The 19,042-nt window shown below is 35.2% G+C and overlaps 1 protein-coding gene across 3 annotated transcripts in view; it reads left to right on the top strand.

The window, feature by feature from the left end:
- The first annotated feature begins 975 nt into the window (after window positions 1-975).
- The window catches only part of LOC117333032 (prominin-1-like), a 43,250-nt gene continuing 25,183 nt past the window's right edge, over window positions 976-19,042 (top strand). For all 3 annotated transcript variants that reach the window (XM_033892165.1, XM_033892157.1, XM_033892150.1), the window contains exons 1-10: window positions 976-1,021; window positions 1,240-1,306; window positions 1,892-1,976; window positions 4,980-5,170; window positions 10,957-11,025; window positions 11,186-11,249; window positions 13,295-13,374; window positions 14,274-14,350; window positions 14,847-14,993; window positions 17,155-17,281. In XM_033892165.1, the coding sequence (XP_033748056.1) occupies window positions 1,892-1,976; window positions 4,980-5,170; window positions 10,957-11,025; window positions 11,186-11,249; window positions 13,295-13,374; window positions 14,274-14,350; window positions 14,847-14,993; window positions 17,155-17,281 (840 nt within the window). In that variant the 5' untranslated portion in view covers window positions 976-1,021; window positions 1,240-1,306. The remainder of the gene's footprint in view (window positions 1,022-1,239; window positions 1,307-1,891; window positions 1,977-4,979; window positions 5,171-10,956; window positions 11,026-11,185; window positions 11,250-13,294; window positions 13,375-14,273; window positions 14,351-14,846; window positions 14,994-17,154; window positions 17,282-19,042) is intronic.

Genomic DNA, 19,042 nt, shown 5'->3' with positions numbered 1-19,042 from the left:
GTTATTTTTTCCACACAGATTTCACATGGAAAATTTTCGCTTGGTTTTGTTGTGCTAGTGAACGTTTTGTGTGTTTATAAAGTGGAATACAGTGTATTTGACCTTGATTATGACCTTGCTATTTCTGGAGAAGTACTGAAAAGATTTTTCTCAAACTTCATATGAGGGTTCTCCTTGGTCCCTGCAGCTGTGTCCATTTGATTTTGAATCTGATCCACAAAACAAAATCACCGCCAGGCGGCCGTCTTGGATTTTGATAATTGAAGATTGTTATTGCTATTTCTTAAAAAACTGCTGGAGGGATATTTCTTAAACTTCGCATGTAGGTTCCCCTTGGTTCCCAATTGTGCCCATTTGATTTTGAGTCTGGTATGGAAACAACAGGTGGGATTCTTGGAGTTTGACAAACAAGTTTGTTACTCCTTCATCTTTAAAGTACTGGAGTACTGAAAAATTAGCACTATTAAGCTGAGTTGTTCAGAATTAAACAAGGAGTCAGCTTATCATAGGTAAAGGTCATGGTGTCAAAGGTTAAGGTCAAATTTTGTATCTTTTCACTGATGAAAATTTTGTTAAGACATTATGAAGTAAAGGTAATCTGATTTAAGTAAAAATTCAGCTGACTAATGGTCAAGGTCACTGGGTCAGAGGCCAAGGTCACATATATTTTTTTTTTTTGGACTGATTTTGCTACAGAGCAAATTTTGTAATGAAGAAAGATTGTTTGGATATACATGTACTTGGACGTGTTACCTATCCTCACTGGCGTGTCAGTCATTTGAAGAATATAACTGTAGATGTACATGTTTGGGTACATGTTTCTACAAAGGATATTTATTCCTGTGATAAATGTTGTATATTGTTTATATTTTTTTTTTCGATCAGAGCCGGCAGTATTGTTTCAGTTATATCAAATGAAATCCTCCATGAAAAGCTACGGAACGAAGACAATAAGGGTCCAGTTGGAATGTTAAGTGGAAGCTTTGATACGCTCGAGGACTTTGCAATCAAAACAGTCAAGGTATATCTATATCACTATCTTATAGATGCACCTTGATAATAAAATGTTCTTTGTTGCCTAGATATAAAGCAGGCTTCATTATGAATCTTAATTAATCTCAGTCAAGGTATATCATGATTACTGTTTTAATACCGTAATATTGGAATGCCCTTTGCCTTGTTGTCAAGCAGGCTCTGTTATGTTATTATTAATCACATTCATGTTTGTGTTGACAACAGGATATTGAAAAAGCAGGCAACGTCACTTTGGAAAACACAGTTAATGGAGTTGTGAGCAGAATACAAGGTAGAATGAATATTCATACATTGCATCCACTGCTCTCCGGTAGGGTATCAAACCAAACCCATCACCGATAGTGTAGCACCCCCGATTTGATTCACATAAGGTGGTATTAAGTCTGTGATTATATTGTTCTAAGATAAAAAAAACTGATGTATATTGATGATTCTGGTATCTATCATCAATATTCAATTCAAAAACCTGCACATTAGGTTTAGTGTTCGACAATAAATTGTAAAATCCAAAATGAAGAAGACACACAGAGAAATCAGTTCAAATATTCTGCCATCTTTGATACAAATGTCAAGATCAATTTCCGTGTAAGGAAATCAAAATGAATCAATGCTAATGAGATTTCCCATGAGATTTCAACAGACAACCAGATTCAGAGATACATCTCAAGCCATGATCATTGTTAGAAATGTTAAGGTAGTATTTAGCTATGACTCATAGGGGACCCTATGTAATCATTGTTTTCTACATTGAAATATGTTTATACTGAACCCCAGAGAATGAGTTTTTTACACATGCAGTTTTTAAATAGAATACATGTTTTTTTTATCAAGTTTAATTGGTTGTTATTTTGAATAGATGCGACTAAAGTCAACCATTGATGAAGTGAAAAGGGCAATAAATGCAGACAAATTACTGACTGATGCTGAAAACCTTGGAATAGGTAATATATCACAATGACACAGGCATATGAGTCAATTGTGACGTTTGAGAGTGAATTGTGTTGTTTGAGAGTCAGTTGTGTTTTATGAGAGTCAATTGTGTTTTATGAGAGTCAATTGTGTTTTATGAGAGTCAGAGGTGTTGTGTTGGAGTTAGTTGTGTTGTATGGGAGTCAGAGGTGTTGTATTAGAGTCAATTCTGTTTCATGAGAGATAATTGTGTTGTTTGAGAGTCAGTTGTGTTTTATGAGAGTCAATTGTGTTTTATGAGAGTCAGAGGTGTTGTGTTGGAGTTAGTTGTGTTGTATGGGAGTCAGAGGTGTTGTATTAGAGTCAATTCTGTTTCATGAGAGATAATTGTGTTGTATGAGAGTCAGTTGTGTTGGAGTCAGTTGTGTTGTGTTGTGTTGAAGTCAGTTGTGTTGTGTTGTGTTGGAGTCAGTTGTGTTGTGTTGGAGTCAGTTGTTTTGTGTTGGAGTGTGTTGTGTTGGAGTCAGTTGTGTTGTGTTGGAGTTGATTGTGTTGTATGAGAGTCAGTTGTGTTGTGTTGGAGTTGATTGTGTTGTATGAGAGTCAGTTGTGTTGTTTTGGAGTTAGTTGTGTTGTGTTGGAGTTAGTTGTGTTGTATGGGAGTCAATTGTGTTGTATAAGAGTCAGAGGTGTTGTATGAGAGTCAATTTTGTTTCATGAGAGATAATTGTGTTGTATGACAGTCAGTTGTGTTGTGTTGGAATCAGTTGTGTTGTGTTGTGTTGGAGTAAGTTGTGTTGTGTTGGAGTAAGTTGTGTTGTGTGAGAGTCAGTAGTGTTGTGTTGGAATTAGTTGTGTTGTATGAGAGTCAGTTGTGTTGTATTGGAGACAGAGGTGTTGTATTGGAGTCAATTTTGTTTCATGGGAGATAATTGTGTTGTATGAGAGTCAGTTGTGTTTAATGGGTGTCAGTTTTGTTGTATGAGAGTCAGCTGTGTTTTATGGGTGTCAGTTTTGTTGTATGAGAGTCAGTAGTTTTGTTGTATATGGATTGAATGTGTTGTATGGGAGTGGATTGTGTTTTATGGGAGACAGTTGGTTGTATGGGAATCATTTGCTGTTGTATGGGAATCAATTGTGTTGTATAGGAGCCAGTTATATTGTATTGGAGTCAATTATGTTATTTTGGTGACAATTATTTTATTTTGGAGACAATTGTGTTTCATGCGAGTCATTTGTGTTGTGCGAGTCATTTGTGTTTCATGCGAGTCATTTGTGTTGTGTGAGAATCAATTGTGTTTCATGCGAGTCTTTTGTGTTGTGTGAGAGTCATTTGTGTTGTGTGAGAGCCATTTGTGTTTTATGGGAGTAAATTATGTTGTATCTTTTTTTATATAAGATTGGGGACATGATTTGGGTGTAAGCTTAGGGTTAGGTGTATAAGTTTGGAGACGTGTTAGGTGTATAAGTTTGGAGACATGTTAGGTGTATAAGTTTAGGGACATGTTAGGTGTATAAGTTTAGGGACATGTTAGGTGTATAAGTTTGGAGACGTGTTAGGTGTATAAGTTTGGAGACGTGTTAGGTGTATAAGTTTGGAGACGTGTTAGGTGTATAAGTTTGGAGACGTGTTAGGTGTATAAGTTTGGAGACGTGTTAGGTGTATAAGTTTGGAGACGTGTTAGGTGTATAAGTATGGAGACGTGTTAGGTGTATAAGTTTGGAGACGTGTTAGGTGTATAAGTTTGGAGACGTGTTAGGTGTATAAGTTTGGAGACGTGTTAGGTGTATAAGTTTGGAGACGTGTTAGGTGTATAAGTTTGGAGACGTGTTAGGTGTACAAGTTTGGAGACGTGTTAGGTGTATAAGTTTGGAGACGTGTTAGGTGTATAAGTTTGGAGACGTGTTAGGTGTACAAGTTTGGAGACGTGTTAGGTGTACAAGTTTGGAGACGTGTTAGGTGTATAAGTTTGGAGACGTGTTAGGTGTATAAGTTTGGAGACGTGTTAGGTGTACAAGTTTGGAGACGTGTTAGGTGTACAAGTTTGGAGACGTGTTAGGTGTACAAGTTTGGAGACGTGTTAGGTGTACAAGTTTGGAGACGTGTTAGGTGTATAAGTTTGGAGACGTGTTAGGTGTATAAGTTTGGAGACGTGTTAGGTGTATAAGTTTGGAGACGTGTTAGGTGTATAAGTTTGGAGACGTGTTAGGTGTATAAGTTTGGAGACGTGTTAGGTGTATAAGTTTGGAGACGTGTTAGGTGTATAAGTTTGGAGACGTGTTAGGTGTATAAGTTTGGAGACGTGTTAGGTGTATAAGTTTGGAGACGTGTTAGGTGTATAAGTTTGGAGACGTGTTAGGTGTATAAGTTTGGAGACGTGTTAGGTGTATAAGTTTGGAGACGTGTTAGGTGTATAAGTTTGGAGACGTGTTAGGTGTATAAGTTTGGAGACGTGTTAGGTGTATAAGTTTGGAGACGTGTTAGGTGTATAAGTTTGAAGACGTGTTAGGTGTATAAGTTTGGAGACGTGTTAGGTGTATAAGTTTGGAGACGTGTTAGGTGTATAAGTTTGGAGACGTGTTAGGTGTATAAGTTTGGAGACGTGTTAGGTGTATAAGTTTGGAGACGTGTTAGGTGTATAAGTTTGGAGACGTGTTAGGTGTATAAGTTTGGAGACGTGTTTTCAGTATAAGCCTTAGACATATTAAGTACCAGTATTTAATTGTGAATACACATCCTTATAATTTTATGATATTTTCTTTTACATGCAAAAATCATGATAACAATAATTATGTTCAAATTGACCTATATATGGATGATCTGTCATTTACAGCATACATTGGAAGGCTATAGTTTTTTTCCATCATAATGTCCTCAATACAAGTAGCTCCCACTTCTAAACAGAACCAGGACAAAAGTATTTCCATGATGACAGTGTTTTAATCTTCAAAATTGTGTGGATACTTTAATCTGATGTCTGTGTAACATATCTGTTTGAAACAGTACTATAATAAGTTAACTGATTGTATTCCAGCTGCCTCAGACGTTTTGAGAGATTTACAAAATGCTTCCGAGACACTAGAGGTCATAAAGGAACTCAATAGAAAGATATCTGGCACACTAACTAGTGTTAAGACTGCTGTGAATAGTACCTGTACTAGCGGTAACATTCCTCTTAGCCCATGTCCCAGTGTTAATGTGGATACTGGAACGGACTTCACTGGAGTAAGTAGAATACTTAGTTACGATGTGATTTTTGGAGTAATTCAAAATGCTTATTGATTGTGTAATTCTGGAGTAATTAGAATTGATGATCATCAAAGCCTCACCGCCTCCCACACTGATCAGCCAGCACCTTCATGTAGGTAGTAGTGCCATCACAACCCCACTGTCATATCTGGGTTTTGAGCTGTATTAGACTTACTATAGTCAAACTTTGTTAACTCGAACTCGGATAACTCGAAGACCTGTTTAACTCGAAGTATTACTCCGGTCCCAGCCAAAATCCTTCTTTTTCTTATTAATAAAAACTCGGATAATTTGAACTCAGATGATTCGAAAAACTCGGCTATCCCGTATTATAAAACCTATGTAAAATGTACCGGTTATCCCGAAGTTCAAAACATTATTTTCATGTTTAAACAAAATGTGCCAACAAAATACTCATCGTACGTCTCGGTAAATTGTTTACAATTTTTTTCGAGCACGGGAAATATCCTGTTTTTGTTTCGGTTTGTTATTATATTACATTAAACATACCTGATTATTGTTACTGTAAAACCTGTCTTTATTAAGATCCAACAGTATTGATGTTGCCAAACAGTACTTACATAATCCCTTTGATGATTAAAGCAGTGCGATAATTATACCCAAGCTCGCTACACTGTCAAATGTGTCTGGGTCACCATGTGCGATCAGGCGGAACTTATCTGACACACCTGAAATCACAACCATGGCCGGTGTCATGCATAATATGTACCTCCTGCATAATAAGTATCCGGATACTTTTTATTCTGCATAAAAAGTACCCGGATACTTTTTATACCCCTACCAAAACGTACCCCCCTTGCATAAAAAGTACCCCCCTACCAAAAATCTTTAATTTTGACTTTATCAATCTGAAATTGTGAAGATATGATAAGAGGACCCAGGGGATGTCATTTTCAATGTTTCTGACCCCATCTCACCAAATCCCCACCCCAGGGTCAAAAAATGAAAAAAAATTTTCCTCAAACTTCCAAATATGACTAAGGATCAACATAGAAAACCTTCATATGCATATAAAAGACAACTCGCAACTTCCCCACCCCCCGGATACTTTTTATTCTCCTGCATAAAATGTACCCCCGGATACTTTTTAATCTCCTGCATAAAAAGTACCCCCTACCAAAAATCTTGACACCGGGTAACGTATGAATTATTTTCCGGACTTTGTTTCAGATCGAACTATGATAAGTGATTTAAGTTTATGGTTTTAAAACTATTGGATCATATCTATGTGACTCAACTCGATCCTTGATTGTTGTAAAAGATCGACGTGTACTTGCATACTGTGTATTTCACGTGGCCTGTACATGTGCCAATACCTTTTTGTATGTATTATTTGCCGCAGACTTCGTATATTGGTTTTTTATGGTGTTTAACAATAGTATCATTAATGTACCACGATAGAAATTATTTAAATAGGTATTAAAGTGCTGAAACTGTGTGGTAATCTTCTCGTCTTTCACTCACTTAGAAATGACATGTCGGACATGACTTCAAATCACAGGTATACATGCTTACTTGATTTCAAAACGATACGACAGTATTGCATGAAATATAATTTATCTATTAGAAATATCGTTCTTAGTATAAATAAATAATGAATACAATTTTGTTATAATTATTATTTGAAATCAAATAGGCGTGTTTCTGTTAAGAATTTTTTTAAAGGATATATATATATATAACCAACACGTCTACATTGAAACTCGGTAAACTCGAAGACTTGGATAACTCATAGTTTCTCAGGGGTCGACATTAACTTTTTTCTGCACTTGTCCCTTCGGACAAGTGATAAGATAAATTCACTTGTCCGAATGACATAATCACTTGTCCTACATGTGTTTCTACTTTCCATCTGTTATGTGTAAACAGCGAGATGATTTATTATAAAGTAGAGGTAAGCACTGCAAGCCATAATTTCGACTCATAATAATTACTAACAACAATAAAACAGCAAGAAAGTATTATTACAAGTTATTTAAGGTTTACTAAACCATCCTTTTTTTACCTAAAAGCAGATGAAGGAAGTACTTTAAAATAATTAACTTTCATGAAGAACTGTTCGACTAAACTATAAACAAACTTACTACTGTGAAAACATTAAAACATGTCACCGTTTTCTAGGGCACAGCAGTCTGCTTCATCTGTAGCCTCCTTAATTATATCAAAACTGATTCATTTTTATTACGATTCCAGCAGACGGTATCTGTCGTAGTATCAATGCTCTCACATGTACAGCATTCGCATGCATTTCAAACATACTAGTGATACCGATTACATGTTTTCGAGAGCCCTCGGAAGTCTACCATCATTTCTATGTAGTTCCGAATGAAGCTTTAATAAGCATGATCAACTCACTTCCATTCGATGGTTAACACAATTTAAAGGAGTTTTTACTCATTTTACAGTGAGTATTGAATCAGTTTTGACTTCAGAATATAACATAAATAAAACACAAAGACAGATTTGTTACTTGTCCTGTCGGACAAGTACTTTAATGATTTCACTTGTCCGACATCAATTTCGTCTGGTACCGGACAATAGGACAAGCGTTAATGTCGACCCCTGTTTCTTCACGATCCCGATGATTTCCAGTTAACGAGGTTTGATTGTATTTCTATTAATAATTTATGATATTGTTTAAAATACACCTGTTCAAACATGATTCAACTGATTTTGCATCATTTAAACCATAGATATAAAAAAATTGGTGATAATGGTACATTCCACCTTAACAGTCACCGCATTTCAGTATGTACGGTCCACTAAACCGTAATGACACTGTACTAATATGTATAAGCATTGTTCATTAAACCATTAAACAACTACAATAATTATTGATATTTATGAACTCTGTTAAACCATGTTATGATATAGATGAAAGTTCATTTTTAAAATGCTGAAAATAATAAAACTATAAAATTAAAACTATACATAACGATAAAAAATGTATGTGACTGTGACATTCAGGCGGAATTAAATAATTATTGATGGTGTAATTCTGGGGGAATGAAAATATTCTGGAATTTGTAAGTAAATGTTGTAATATCCAATTTTGGTACAGTAAAACACGGTTATAACGAATCCCAGGGGACCAACTGAATCAGTTTGTTATATTGATAGTTCCTACTTCGTGTATTACAAATTTTATTGTTTTTTTTCGAAAAACTTCGCTGTATGAAAATATTAAAATAAAAATACAAGCAAGTACAAATTAAAAGCGTGCAATTATTTAAAGTCAGTTTTAACTTTCTGTCGAGACTTTTCGCGTGAGGCAAGTGTGTAAAAAGTACTCAAAACATCCGACGTATCATTTTGAGACTCCAGAAAATGGCTTATCTCGTGTAAATAATCACTCGCTGTAGCACCACTGATTACGGAATGTTCCTCCTCTGTCTCTATTTTCTCCTCGTCTTCACTGTCCAAAACGTTTATAACATCTTTTACAACATCTGCATAAGTCATCTCTGTAGTATTACTGACACAATCGGTCGCGGTGACCTTTACCCCGTAAGCCTCGTTTTCACTAGCTCTCGGTCGCTTGATGATAAAGCCATTGCGAAACATACATTTACTGTGTACACACTAAGACTTCTAAGAATGGGTTAACAACTCGACATAAACATCGATAAAACAACTCACTTTATTCAGAAGTCATCGAAAACACAACTCATGATTCAATAGCCGTACACATATATACCCTGAAATGTACCCTCGGGCGCCTCTCGTTGACACGGTCGGGATCCCCAGGGCATGACTTTCCAACTTCGGAGATGGGTTCGTACTATAGTGTTAAAATAACACGGAATTTCAGCCAAAGGGACCGCTAGATTGGTTCGTTATAGACAATATTTCGCTATGTGAAATTCGCAATGTAATTAAAGAATTACATATAAGTAAGTGGGAGAATAGCTGGGGAATCGGGATCAGTTTGCAATATCCATAAAATCGCTATAAGCGTGTTCGTACTAAACGTGTTTTACTGTAATTATAAGAAAGGATCATTATGAAATTTTTGGGACATTTTTACCATGGGGGCAGTTATGTTTACATGTCGTATAGAGTTCAGTAATAATAATAATGATAACTAGAATTGCAATTGAGAACAATAGCAGGTCACCCTGCCCCACCTAATAAAATAGCCTCCGTGTGGTAATTACTATGGAAGCCAAACTCATACGGTTGAATTTGCAGTCTACTAATACCCCTATATACAAATTTTCAACAAAATCAGATAATATTTAAATAACCTCTCAGAAGCTTCTGTTGGGTTGCTAGTGCAACAAAGCCCATGCAGTTGAATTTGCAGTCCCCCAATACCCCTTATATACCAATTTTCATTGAAATCCAACAATAACTAAATTTCGACCAATCAGAGGCTAGGAAATGGCTGTCATTTTGTTTAAATGTGAAACTGAGGTTTTGCTTAAAACGAGCGCTGTCCCATTATCAACATACATTGCAATACATCAAATAGAGCAAGAGTTATCACTGAATATGATTTTGACCTGTCAGAGGCCACAGCGGCCATCTTGGATGGTCGACCTAGAAAAAAAAAATAAAAAAATTGCACAACTGTGCATCGAGCTGATTATGCATGCAAAGTTTGGTGAGAATTGCATCAGTAGTAACTGCTCCGGGCAAATGTTTGGTGGAAAAATAACATTAAGAAGAAAAATAAGTAAGAAATGGAGCACTAATTAACAATATGTCACTTGACTTCATTCGGGTTGACTTAATAAGTAAGAAACGGAACAATAAGCCACCCAACTTCATTCAGGGTTTCTTTATAAACTCTTTTATTTAGACAGGGTTACATATTTAGACTTTCATCTGGTTTACAATATGGCCCTGTGACATATGCAAATGCATATGCAAAGACATATATTGTACACCAATGTACACTTTAAAATTTACATACGGTAACAACAATTACATGGAAACAAATATACAAGTACAAGTAAACATATAAAACTTCGCCAGTACATAATGTTATCTTTAAAAATAAAGGACTTGAAGTATATTTCTTTATAACTTTATAATAATAATCATATACATGTACTGATATACTGATATGATAAGATGTACACTGTACTATCACAAGATACCGACAACATATGATTGGGCTGGTACAACAAGCTCTGTGCGTAGTTCATAATTTATGATAAAAAGAAAAATATATCTTAACAAGAAATAATAAGAATGATGAAGCCGTACAGAAAAATTTGTAATATTTAATATGATAATTTTTACTATTACAAGATACAGACCAGAGCCTCTACCTAACAAGTAATTTTACGGTTTGTTACCCATGTCGGATGTCTGATGCTGGTGGGAGTTTATTTGGTGTGACACTTAGTCTAGACAGTAGAACTATAAATGTAGTGATTCGTCAAAATGGAGAAAACAATTTCAGCATGTACACTTTGATAGATATCCTGAAGCAAGTTGAACATGTATAACATACGCTGTCGCATCTTTGTTCAGTTATGCCACCTTTTTTTTCAAAACTGATTTAACTGATTTAGATAAGTTCTTTGTGATAAATTTCTTATCAACTACGATAGCAATACGTGTTGTATGCATCATTTTATTACTGGACATTTTCAACAAGAATACATGTCAATTAAGTGGTCATCTGTCTTCAAGTTCAGATGGGAAATTCTGTCCTTTTCAAGAAATGGAAAAAAAAAACCATCTAATAAACATTTTCTATGTTTGTTTTTTTCCTTTGTTTTGTATAGATTGACAGTTTAACCAACGAAATTAACAATATGAAGGGAGCTCAAGGAATTATCAATGAAACTCAAACGGTAATATATTTTTGTCATTGTATTCATTGTTTATAGAATATATTTTAGTATCTGTAAATAGAAGAGCTTATATCAGGGTTAATGAAATGTGGAGTGTATCAAAAAAGTTTAATGATATGAATGTGAGACAATTTTGAAATGTTGTTTTGGTTTTTTTCAGGCTAGAGCAGAATTTAATAAACTTCAGGCCAATTTGACTGACGACATAAACCAGGAAATAAATCGTAAGTTGTTGAACTTTGTGTTCAACAAATATTTCATAAAAATACAGTAGAATAGTTTGTGTAATAATTCAACTTCATTTCAATTACTGCATTTTTTCTTTTCTAAGATCTGTTTGTCTGTTACCTAAACATGGCAAGTTGTGGCAAGTTGATGACAAAACATACAATAGTGTCATCAGCTACCTAATAAAGGATAGGAATATTTTTCTCCAAAGTCTTCCTTATGTCAAAGGTCAAATCCATCTTTTCAAGGTCAAGGTCACAGCTGCAGAATCTTTACCTGATGAGGAAAATTGTACCATTAGTTTGTGTTCTTGTTCCTGATGAAATGTTTTGTGTTAAATTTAATGAAACTATACACACCATCCTGACATTAGTTGAAGGTCAAATTTATTAATGTCCAAGGTAAAAGTCGTGGCAGTAGAATATTTACATGGTGATAAGGAAATTAAATTTACTGCCAGTCTGCAGATTCCTATCTGAAGCTTTTAACTAAAATTTGTCATATGTTCAAAGTCAAGGTCATGGCTCTATGATCGTAGGTGGTTAGTTGATATTCATTTCTAGAGATGAGTTCAAGGTCAAGATAAAGTTGTATATCCAAAGTCAAGGCCGAAGGGGTACAGTGGTAACATGCTTATCTTTCACCTGAACAACAGGGGTGTGATTCCCTAATCTAATTGAAAACATATACTATCACCTGTACCACCACCTGGGTTTGCTTTTTGATAGACAAGTTTCCTCCCACAGTTAAATGGTCCTTTGATGCAAGCTTCAATGAATCTTTCTGGGCTAAAAAGCGAGATTGATATAAGTTTATATAACTTGCTTCTCAATCATTGTAAGATAAATGATGTAACCAAGAGGTCTCAAGTGACCTATTCTAATTGCCTTTTGTCTGTTGTTGTCCGTCGTCCATTGTCCGTCATCCATTCGTAAACAAATTTATATTTTCAACTTCTTCTCAATGACCTGATATTGGGCACTTAGCATGCTAGGGTGAAGGGCTTTCAAGATCTTTCAAAATAATGACCTTGACCTACTTTCATGATCACATGGGTCAAATATAGATACCTGATATTGGGCCTGTAGCATGCTGGGGCATTGACTTCAAATTGAAGTAACAGGAATCAAATCTGTGGAAATATATCAAAACCGAGGTAACCGGTAAGGCCCATGGGCCTCTTGTTGATATCTAACTAAAGAGAACTTAAATTTGTAAACCAAAAGTTTACATGAAGCAAGTAACTAATGAAAACATATATGTGGGGGGCAAATTAATCTCAACCTTGCCCCCGATCTTTTCACTTTATTGTTTGTGCTAAAATGTTTGGGCGGATCCCATTGAAGAGTCCACAATTTGATAGTGTTAACGGGAAGTCGAACCAAACCCTGATGCAGAGTTAGCTTGTACTAAGGGAGATGACTCCAAGAGAACCAGTGAACTGTCATACCTAGACTGGCCACCTATCTCCAGAATTATTATAAATAAAATTAACCTTTATGATTTTGGTCCCTAGGATATGTCGGATTCCTAATTTTTAAACTAAGGGGAGATAATCTTGTATTAGAATCTAGCTTGGAAATCGTAACAAACAAACTAAGGCTCTTGTGGCCAGTCTATGTCACACCAACAAAGCATCCATTACTTATGTAGTAGATGATCAATATGGCAGTCGCAAATATGGGGATATGTATATGGATATCTTGTTTGTGATCGAGTCTTTTAATAATTTATGAATATAGTGTTGAAATTTCTTGGTGTATTTATGGAAAGGTTGTTGTACAACAAATTTTAAGCTGGATACACAGTTGATCAGATTGTTAAGGATAGTTGACTGAAATATTGTCAGTGTTTTGGTGACTATATGTCTGCAGTATAATGCCACTCGAGTGTACTGTAAGCTGTTTTTTTTTTAATAATTTAGATGATTGTTATTGTACATAGTTTGGTTAGACACGAATATACACCTGAAAAAAATGTTCTTAGAATAATTTTTGTTTTCCAGTTTGAAGTTTGATTTATTATATTTTTTAAATTTCAGGTTCTGTTGACCAATCTAGGGATATAACACGACAGGTTTCTGGGAAGCTGAACACAGTCAATGAAACTGTGCAGCCTTTTGTGAGTTAACATCTGAAGCAGTCTATTGACCCTGTATTATTTGATGTATATATATATATATATTTAATATATATAAAAAAACTAACAAAACTTAATGACAAACTTTCTAGCGCTTTCACAGCTCTTGCTGCTCTTCAGGAAAGTTTATTTTTGAAAGGACAACTTGATTACGTCACAAATAACGTGATGTCACAATGTACATTCGTTCACAAAACAAGTTTATAATATCGATGGAAGCCAACTTACTTGCTATCTCGTCGTCTGTATCCATATATATATACATGTAGTTATATAACAATAATCTGCGGGTAAAGTTCTGATATGGTTATGGTCAGTTAATTTTTTCACTTATACAATAGGCCTTGACTAAATCTAGTGAAAGTTTTCATAACTCCCGCCAGGAAATGGGGGGCATATTGTGTTACCAATGTCCGTCCCATCCCGTCCTGTCCCATCCCGTCCCATCCCTTCCCATCCCGCTGCAGTGTAACTAGCTAATCACAGGAACAGCTGATGAGATCCTCACCTAACTGTGTTTCGGGGTGTCAAGCGGGCATTTATGTCATACAGACAATTTCTAAATTTGTAAAAATTCACGAAAAAAAAAAGAATAAAAGAAAATATAGAATCTGCAGATAGAGAAAGCAATGTCTGGTTTTGCAACTAAAATTGACTTCACCTCTAATGAGATTAGAACCAGGCCAGCTGGTAACAAGTTAGTTTTTTTAATCAAAAGTCATGAGCACAGCTCTTAACAAAACCAATAATACTAAAAGGTTCCAATCTTGTCTTTAGTAACAGGAGCATTCATGTTGATCTGACACGTCTAGATTTTATCCTAAATACAAGGATTTCAATGAAGCCTGTAAGTATTTGATGATAAGCTGTTTTGATTGCAGTTGGACTCCATCAACAATAATGTGGAACCACAGCTACAAGACCTTGACACCTACCTCAAGGAATATGGAGATTACTGGTGAGTCAGATATTACATGTAAAGGATATTTACACTAGTGGCTGTGTCATATGGAATTTATTAAACGAGTTCCATATGACATAGCCACGAATGTAAGATTCTTTTGATCATATATCTCATATTAATGGAAATGTAAGTGAAAACTCAGAAATCCATTTCTATATATTAGACAGGCAAATTTTGACTTGGACAGTATGCTTTTCTCTACAGAGACATTTGTACGATATCATATAGTTATTGTGAATATATAGATCATTTATGACTTACATATGGTGTTATTAGATATGTGTCTTTTGATATGAGTGACATTAATATATTACAAAGTAGAAATGAACAGATCAAATCAGATTTAATATCTTCAATGAGTCTATTATCTCCCCTTTTTTACAATATATTCCTGGATTATTTGTAGGACTCTTTACCTTATGACCTGTCTATTGTTTTTATTTCCCTATAGAGAGCTTGACAGTGACTCTCCTATATATATTTTTGACAGGTGGTATGCTGGTATAGCCATTCCATGTGTTGTGATATTGATAGTTATATTCTACTACATTGGTATCATGTTCGGCACATTTGGAGATCGGCCAGGAGATGGAGCTCAGTGCTGTAACAAGGGAGCTGGCAGTAACCTCCTTGTATGGTAAGTAATGTCTATCTTGGGTAAGAAAACGAGAGAAAATGAAAGTAGAATGGGGAATGGAGGTACCAGTAAGTAAACGGGAGAAAATGAAAGTAGAATGGGGAATGGAGGTGCCAGTAAGTAAACGGGAGAAAATGAAAGTAGAATGGGGAATGGAGGTGCCAGTAAGTAAACGAGAGAAAATGAAAGTAGAATGGGGAATGGAGGTGCCAGTAAGTAAATGAGAGAAAGTGAAAGTAGAATGGGGAATGGAGGTGCCAGTAAGTAAATGAGAGAAAATGAAAGTAGAATGGGGAATGGAGGTGCCAGTAAGTAAATGAGAGAAAGTGAAAGTAGAATGGGGAATGGAGGTGCCAGTAAGTAAACGAGAGAAAATGAAAGTAGAATGGGGAATGGAGGTGCCAGTAAGTAAATGAGAGAAAGTGAAAGTAGAATGGGGAATGGAGGTGCCAGTAAGTAAACGAGAGAAAATGAAAGTAGAATGGGGAATGGAGGTGCCAGTAAGTAAACGAGAGAAAATGAAAGTAGAATGGGGAATGGAGGTGCCAGTAAGTAAACGGGAGAAAATGAAAGTAGAATGGGGAATTGAGGTGCCAGTAAGTAAACGAGAGAAAATGAAAGTAGAATGGGGAATGGAGGTGCAAGTTAGTAAACGAGAGAAAATGAAAGTAGAATGGGGAATGGAGGCGAGAGTTGGTAAATGGGAGAAAATGAAAGTAGAATGGGGAATGGAGGTGTAATTTGTAATATAGAAAGATACTGTATCACGTTTGTCCTCTGGAACTAGTTAGCAGGTATAACATGTCGTGAAACACAGCCTTGTAAACATCTTAAAGTAAAAAAGGATCATATAACTGTTTCATGGTCAGTGTCTATGTGTGTAATATAAAATTTACTTGTGTTTTGATAAAAGGGTGGATTGCCTCAAAAATTCTACAATTTACTTGTCTGTACTGTTGGTATTATGACATGACCATTACCTGTTTCTACTTATACACATCCAGCATCATCCATTTGTTTGGATCCAGTACCTATATAACCTTACTATCGTTATTACTTACTAGACCAAATATAATTATATAGGTATGTAATATTCATATTTCATTGTACAGTGGACTCTCCTAAACCGGACCTTATATCATTCCATGTACAATATGATTCATATAGTTTTGTTAGCTTACCGGTTACGAGTAACTGAGAGCTAATGCTGTCACTCCGGCGTCGGCGTCCCCGCCCCACCCCAAAACTTTAAAGTTTTTGGGGTAAGGTTTTGGAAAGCTTGTAAGTCCAAAAGTATACACCTCATGCCCTTCTAATTTGGTTTATACATTCATTAGAGGTCTAGGAGTGATGTTATGGCAAAATCATGCAGAAAAAAATCATTGATTTTTTCGCATTTTACCATTTTGTGGACTTAACTTTTTTGGCACAAAAACCCACTTTGAAGTTTCGCTGGGCATTCATTATTGCTATACATTATCCTAAAGCCTCTGGGGCAATAACCAACTTTACAGTAGACAGGGTGTGGGGAAATGAAGGCAGCAGTGACCTACTTTTATGATACATAGACAGAGGATAAAAACATCAACTGATATAGATTTGCGTGACAAAAAGAAAGTCTGAATATTGAAAGGCATGATGAAATGAATACCTAATAAGAAAAACCTAGAGAGAAATAACAGTTTACATTGATGGAAATAAATTTGCATTTTACCATATTGAGCATCAAGTTAAAATCCTACAAAATGAGAATTTTACAAATTTGCAAGTATTTATTTTCACTTTTCAGAGTCAAATATTTTGACCAGTTACTGTATAGGTACAGTAAAGGCCATGATATCTCAGTCGGTCAGAGCACTGACCACGTAGCCTCAGGTGAAGATCTGAGATGTGTGGTTTGATGCTCCCTAACCGTGTCCTTGGGCAAGACGCTTCACCCTTATTGCTCTTGATGGCATGCGACAGGCCTTTCATACATTGTTCAGTGAGGTAGTCACCAACTACTACAAGGAGACTCCACCTCAAAATGACCCTGGCTGTTCATGGGGCGATAAACCTAGCAAAAAAACAAACAAAACAAACTTACGTAGCATTATGAATTGTATGGAACAATGTAGGCAAGCCGACACCATGTACAAAGAGTCTGTTTTACATATTTCAGTGGTGTGGTGTGGTCCTTTCTGTTTGCCTCCATATTTATGTTGGTGGTACTGATACTGTTTCTGGTGGGAGGGAGCATGTATGGTGTTATGTGTCGTGAATTCAACAATGGAGTGGAAAATATCCAGGTAATGTAGTTACAACTTAAGTTCTTAGCCTTATTTCACAGCCACAGGTAGATATTTGCAATTTCATACATATTCTTTCTGATTTAAAAGGAGATTTTGATTTATTTTTATAAGAATTTTAGAAATTTTGTTCACTTTGAATCCAACTCCCTATACTTTGACTGTCTTTTGAATTTCATTCTGAAATATTAAGGACTGCTGACTTGGCATTTATGCTTGTAATGACTGTCATAACATGATCTCGACATTTATGTTGGTTATGACTGTCATAATATGATCTTGACATTTGTGTTGACTTTTGTAACATGAAATTTACCATGGTAATAACTTCCCTTGTATGATATTATTTTTGGTATACAATAATATAACTGTCATGGCATGTCATTAACATTAGTGTTGAATGCCACATTGCATGACATTTTACAATAATGATTGGTAATGACATGTCATTACATGACATTTTACAATAATGATTGGTAATGACGGTAATTACATGACATTTTACAATAATGATTGGTAATGACGGTCATTACATGACATTTTACAATAATGATTGGTAATGACGGTCATTACGTGACATTTTACAATAATGATTGGTAATGATGGTCATTACATGACATTTTACAACAATGATTGGTAATGACAGTCATTACATGACATTTTACAATAATGATTGGTAATGACAGTCATTACGTGACATTTTACAATAATGATTGGTAATGACAGTCATTACATGACATTTTACAATAATGATCAGTAATGACGGTCATTACGTGACATTTTACAGTAATGATTGGTAAAGACGGTCATTACGTGACATTTTACAATAATGATTGGTAATGACGGTCATTACATGACATTTTACAATAATGATTGGTAATGACGGTCATTACATGACATTTTACAATAATGATTGGTAATGACAGTAATTACATGACATTTTACAATAATGATTGGTAATGACGGTTATTGCATGACATTTTACAATAATGATTGGTAATGACAGTCATTACATGACATTTTACAATAATGATTGGTAATGACATTCATTACATGACATTTTACAACAATGATTGTTAATGACGGTCATTACATGACATTTTACAATAATGATTGGTAATGACGGTTATTGCATGACATTTTACAATAATGATTGGTAATGACAGTCATTACATGACATTTTACAATAATGATTGGTAATGACATTCATTACATGACATTTTACAATAATGATTGGTAATGACATTCATTACATGACATTTTACAATAATGATTGGTAATGACGGTCATTACATGACATTTTACAACAATGATTGTTAATGACGGTCATTACATGACATTTTACAATAATGATTGGTAATGACATTTTACAATAATGATTGGTAATGATGGTCATTACGTGACATTTTACAATAATGATTGGTAATGATGGTCATTACATGACATTTTACAATAATGATTGGTAATGACGGTCATTGCATGACATTTTACTATAATGATGGTAATGACGGTCATTACATGACATTTTACAATAATGATTGGTAATGACAGTCATTGCATGACATTTTACAATAATGATTGGTAATGACGGTCATTGCGTGACATTTTACAATAATGATTGGTAATGACGGTCATTACGTGACAATTTACAATAATGATTGGTAATGATGGTCATTACGTGACATTTTACAATAATTATTGGTAATGACAGTCATTACATGACATTTTACAATAATGATTGGTAATGACGGTCATTACGTG

Source organism: Pecten maximus, chromosome 1 (genome assembly GCF_902652985.1).
Source record: "Pecten maximus chromosome 1, xPecMax1.1, whole genome shotgun sequence".
Classification (NCBI taxonomy): Eukaryota; Metazoa; Mollusca; class Bivalvia; order Pectinida; family Pectinidae; genus Pecten; species Pecten maximus.
Note: the sequence above shows the minus strand (reverse complement) of the source record. Positions and strands in the feature narration are given on the sequence as shown.